The following is a 5,770-nucleotide window of genomic DNA, read 5'->3' on the forward strand; positions in this document are numbered from 1 at the left end:
GTGAGTTCAGAGCCTGCAGCCTGGTCTGAAGTCCAGCACCATGCAGCTGTCATGAAGGAAACAGCGGTGGAAACAGTAACACAACATTAATAACTTCTGTCTGGAAATGAATTCTACATCTTTCAGTTGAAGTATTTCCCCGGAAAATGTAAATACTGAGAAAATACTGCAGAGCAGACCGTCTTCTAAAGACTACATCACAGGGTTGAAGAACCTTATGAGGGTCCATAAATAATGGCCCTGAGTGTGTTAAACGGAGGGTTGTGTGTGTGTGTGTGTGTGCTGGACTCACCACAGTTCACGGCTGAAGCGCTGATGTAAGAATGGCTGAGAGGGAGGCTGAGATGGGGAGAAAAACAATCACACGGCTGACGTCAGGATGGAGGAAGGCTCCAGCAGAATAGGCTGTGGCTCTGAATGACAGCAGCAAGTGTTGTCTGTTAGCTTTGAAGCTAACAGACAAGAACAGGAGATGTAAACAAGGACTTTCTCAGATCTGGGTGTGAGATTTTTCCAGCATCCTGCAACTCTCACCAATCCTCCTGCTAACTTTTTTTTTTTTTTTTTACAATGTTTTATGTAAAGGCTACATTTAAGCTAACTGTTGGTTATGTTTTAGCACACGTTATCTAGGTTTACTGTGTTGCTAATTTTTAGGTAACAGTTAAATAAAAAAAATCAGCCATATGTTAACTATTGGCTGGGAGTTAGTTTTGTGATTGTCCTTTTTTTTCTTGAACTTGCTAATCTTAATATTATTTTAAACTACAATTTGGTAATGTGGAGGTTTTTGTTTGTTTTTATTGTTAATGCTATATTTTCACAATTTCTTAGCTTGTGAATTTTGTAACTTTTCAGAAAATAATTTTATATTTTTTGCCACATTTTTATTGAGTATTTATGCTGTATTCGGCTTCATTCCTTTGTCACTGTTTGAAAATAGCTAGCAATATCTAACCTAATTTTTTTTTTGACTTTGTATATTTACACCTTTGTTTTATGTCTAAATATTACAAAAAAAAACAGATACATTTGATCACTTTTCATGGTTCTTTTTGTTGTGATTGGGCTAATAATAATTAATAATTTTGTATATATTCTGAAGAATTTTTTTTTTTTTTTTTACATACAACGTCTTCATAGCGTCTTATAAATACATCCCGTGCACGAGTAATGATTTACGGCAGGATCACGTAGGAAAGTTGGGTCCTTTCCGTAGAGCACGTTCAGGTACCCCTGGACATTTCTAACTTTACCGGTGAACCGTCTGTACGCAGTCTGCAGAAAAACTCTAACTCAACTTTTTTTTAATGTAATCCACAGTGCGATTGATTCTGTCTTAGTCATTAGTCGTGGGTTTTAGTGTATTTTATTCAACATGTGTTTCTGTTACAGCAAGAAAACCACTTTTAAAAACCACACTGATTTGCCCATTCCCTCCACTTTCATTCATGTCTGTGTAAAGAACGTATTTTGTTGACAATACTTGTCGATTTTCTTCGTAGTAGTAAAAAAAAAAATCGATTTTCTTCGTAGTAGTAAAAAAAAAAAAAGACTATACAAAACAAAAACACAACAACACAATGTGATACGAATCAAGTTTTATCCATCTGTGACACAGTAAAGACAAACATTTAAGTAACGTTTTACTTCCTTATATTTCCGAGTGTCAGTGAAGTAGGCATTGGCGGAGCTTCCTGTGGGAGAGTCCAAACTGAGGAATTGAGCAGAGTAGGAGTTGTGGTCGAACGCGTCCCTGTGTTTGGACCCCACACTCACTCCGTGACTGTTTATTCGTGAAAATACGCAATTTTGAGTTAAACCCAGAAGAAAACACTGAGTCTATGAGCATGGATTCTCTCAGACTCCTTCCGTTTTTCCCCTGCTTCCTGTGGTTACCCGTCGCCTTGGCCCTCGGTAAGGTGCATTTCCGTTTTGTCGCAAAATACTTGTATACTTGTATTGTTTTGTTTTATACATGTTTTTTAATACTAAAATTAGGACTCTTTGGCTTTTCAAAAGTGTTTCCTGGATGAGTAAATAACAAGGACCAACTGCAGTCCGCGGTTCGTTTCTGTTAGCTGCTACAGTTAGCTGTTCGCTTTAGTCCAGGGAATCCAGGCTAACAATAATTAGCGATTTCTGGACATTTTTAAACAGGCCTGATGTTGCCGGATCTTTGCTCCATCCCACAGAAATTATTTCAAATATACCAATAAATCGACTAATACACATTTATATTTATTTAGCCTTGGATTTACACTCCAGTCTCAGTGGCCCAGACAGACTCCTCTTTTAAAACTCTTAATTTCATGCCTGTGACATTGTCTGGTCATTTGTTTGTATGTTCTTGATTTTGGAGCAATCTTGTTTTTATTCTTCTGTAAATCTTAATTTTGTAATTTAATATCTTACATTGTTTAATCACACACAGCTCAAATGTTCTGGTCGTATTTGTCATCCTGTTAAGATATTCTGTGAACTCTGTCACTGATTTGCCAAATTCTCAGTTTGAAGTAGAATGAAGTAGTAACTCATTTTTGTGTGTTCGTACTTAAACCACATCGGCTGAGTTTAATTTTTGATTTGTGTTCAACCTTGTCCTTCTGTCAATAATCTGTCAGATGTACAGACTGTTTCCTGTGGTATTTATTTCCTCTTTGTAGTTTTCAGTATTTCTCAACATTCGGTTGCTGTTGTCCAGTTTTCTGCAGTGATGCCAGTCTAAAAAAAACAAAAACAAAAAACACTTTTATGATGTCTGTTGTTTCTGCTTAACTCATGCCCTGATCAGTTATCTGTCTTAACAGCCCCAGTCCGGGCCATTGATATGTAGGTTCTACCGTACGTGTGTTCTGTGGACCAGCTGTTCATCTAGTACAGTAACTAGTGTTGTTGTCCTGGAGAATGCAGCCATGGATACTTCTACAGATATTTGTACAAACACACTGTAGTATTTAAGTTTACTGCGTGAACTCGACTCAGTTTTTTGTTTTATCTGTTTGTGTGTTTACCACAGCACTGGTCACATGTTAACTCACACATGAAGTGAGATTTTGGTAGAGGTTTAAGGAACCGGAATTCAACCAGGGCGAGTCCTTGTTAACAGGAAATGGTCATCCTGTTTGGATTAAAGGGCCTTTTATAAAGCTGCTGCTGTGATTCTCACAATGACTGTTGTTGAAAAAGAAGAAACAAAGATGGCAGCAGATTGTGGACCACAGTTTGTGGACCATAGGGCTGTGAGTCAGCATAAATCTGGCAATATGATATGTACCACGATACAGGGGGAACAGTATGATATATTGTAATACTACAGGTACCACAATATGTTGAGGTTGTTGTTTTTTTTTTTTTTAAACACTCAGTTGTAGTGAAACCGTCGTCACAGGGTGTGGAGGACTGGTTCGTGGCTTTTTGTCAGATGTGTGACCGCACGTTTGGACTTGTCTGCTGGGGTTTTCTCAGACAGTTGGTTCAGAACCACTTTCATATTGGCCAATATTTGAAATTGTTCTTTGTGTATACAGGAACTGGTTTCACAACTGACTTCCTGTCAGGTTTACACCTTGTCTTTCAACAACAAAAAAGCTTCCTCATTAAATATGAAATTCACATCTAGGCTTGAAATTATTGTGTGTGTGTGTGTGTCATGTTACACTTTCTCATTAAAATGTAAATTAAAAAAAGCTTTATTTATAAACTAACAAATCTATTATTATGTCTGTTATGTGTTTCAGTCTGTTATTGAAGAGAACAATGTCAGTTGATGAGGTTCACAGACCATTTTAGTTGGTGATGAGATTTCACACAGTTCTGACCCAGAAATGGTCAGTGGATTTGGTCACAGGTCATCACAGAGATTATTAAGTTTTCAGAAAATTGTGATAAAATCCTATCGTGAGCTGGTTGTATCGTTACATCCCTATTTATGAATGAAGGTGAACGACACGTTTTCTACTTGAGAGAGAGAGAGACAGAGACAGAGAGAGTGTGAACCATGTGGTGGCAGCCGCCAACGTGTGGTTCTACTCTTGTGGTTTCTCACGTTCTCCCCACACCTGCTGTCATCTGCACGTCTGACGAAGTGTAACTGTTGACAGTAAAAACAGTCAGTGAAGAGGAAGTGAAACGTAACAGAACTGGACATGTTGTACGTAAGCCGTGTAACAGAAACACACTGCACAGTTTTGTCTTCTGTCTCCGCTCAAGACCAGATCAGAATGCTAATTGAAGCGTTGAAGAGACCAGTGTATTTAGACCCAGCTGCAGGTGTTTTCCAGTCAAATCATGTGCACTTTCATAGAAACCTTATCTGTTGAGCTAATCACTTCTTGGAAACTCCCGTCAGATGGGAAACACCGAGGTTATTGTATGAACTTATTTCACCATCACTGACGGATGAGTCAGTGCTGGCTGTTATTGAATGGTCTGTTATTGAATGGTCTGCTGTGGATTTGTTCAACGTAGTATAATCCTAAAAATGTTTACACGCACAGGTGTGTAGGAATTAATTCTTTTTGGAATGAATTCTTCTTAACCTTTTTTTTATACTACAGAGAAGCTTCTCTCTCACAAGTGCTCTGTACTGTTATTATGCAGTGCCGCCTAGTGGAAGTTTGAGGAAAGATTATGGATTTAAATGATGATTCAGATAAAATAGATACTGTTGAGGGCCGGGTACACCCTGGACAGGTCACCAGTCCACACTGTCACATACGGAGACAAAGCCTATGTTATAGGTAATTAGGTGTTAACAGATGTAGATTTTTGAAGTTAAACAGATCATGGTTTTATGTGATGTCAATCAGTTTAAATAAATACACATTTTATATGTTCTAAATTAATCTTAAGGATGTTTAGATTATTTATTTTATTTGAATCAGCTAATAAATGTGGAATATGTTATTTTATGTGAATGTCTGTTTATTATTATGTCAATAATCAAAACAAAGATGCTGCAGAATATTCTCAACTGTCAGTCTCTGGTGTCTGTACCAGGACTGTTGTAGCTAACGTTAGCTCTGGTGTCAGTACCAGGACTGTTGTAGCTAACGTTAGCTCTGGTGTCTGTACCAGGACTGTTGTAGCTAACGTTAGCTCTGGTGTCTACAGTAAAGAGAAATTGACCAAAGATCATTTCATTTTTGTCCTCACAGCTTCAGGCTAATGTTTTGGTCTCTGTTCACACAGTGGAGCCTCCGACCAACGTCACCCTGCGGTGCCAAAATTTACACAACATCCTGGAGTGGACGTACGGTCAGCTGGTTCCTGGGCTTCGTTTCAGAGTTAATATTCAGCCATATTACGGGTCAGATTGGGACGAGTCACATCAGACTTTGTAGCTGGTACATTTTCACACTCATGAACCAGGTTGACGGTTCTTTCTTTACTTCTGTCCTCAGGACGGCCAAGGTGATGTGGTCCGATCCCCCTGACCTTCAGGTTGACTTGTCAGCTTTCTCTGACCCGGACGATTATTATTACCTCACAGTAACTGCTGTGATTGGTCAGAACGAGTCAGAGTCGGCGCCCGCTGATGGATTCACCTACAGCTACTACATGGATGCAGCCACAAATCAGATATGTGCGTTCAGATTTTAATATAACTTATTGTTTAGCCTTAAAGTTACCACAGTTACAACTAAAGGTTTGATAAAAATATGAATCATTATAATTAATAATAATAATTGAGATCTGCAGTCCTTTCATTTATTTCATGTCTTCACTCTCAGGTCATCTGGACCTTCCAGCTGTCAACGTCACCGCT

The 5,770-nt window shown here is 38.5% G+C and overlaps 2 protein-coding genes across 2 annotated transcripts in view; one reads left to right on the top strand and one right to left on the bottom strand.

The window, feature by feature from the left end:
- The window catches only part of LOC103387076 (uncharacterized), a gene marked incomplete at its 3' end in the record, with an annotated part of 3,376 nt that extends 3,049 nt beyond the window's left edge, over positions 1–327 (bottom strand). Inside the window, exon 1 of the mRNA XM_017037030.2 lies at positions 293–327. The remainder of the gene's footprint in view (positions 1–292) is intronic.
- A 1,325-nt stretch (positions 328–1,652) lies between these two features.
- Positions 1,653–5,770, top strand: part of ifngr1l (interferon gamma receptor 1-like) — a 5,939-nt gene continuing 1,821 nt past the window's right edge. The window contains exons 1-4 of the mRNA XM_025060937.1: positions 1,653–1,917; positions 5,194–5,311; positions 5,406–5,587; positions 5,736–5,767. Of these exons, the coding sequence (XP_024916705.1) occupies positions 1,845–1,917; positions 5,194–5,311; positions 5,406–5,587; positions 5,736–5,767 (405 nt within the window). The 5' untranslated portion in view covers positions 1,653–1,844. The remainder of the gene's footprint in view (positions 1,918–5,193; positions 5,312–5,405; positions 5,588–5,735; positions 5,768–5,770) is intronic.

This window comes from Cynoglossus semilaevis, chromosome 12 (genome assembly GCF_000523025.1).
Source record: "Cynoglossus semilaevis isolate Cse_v1.0 chromosome 12, Cse_v1.0, whole genome shotgun sequence".
NCBI lineage: Eukaryota > Metazoa > Chordata > Actinopteri > Pleuronectiformes > Cynoglossidae > Cynoglossus > Cynoglossus semilaevis.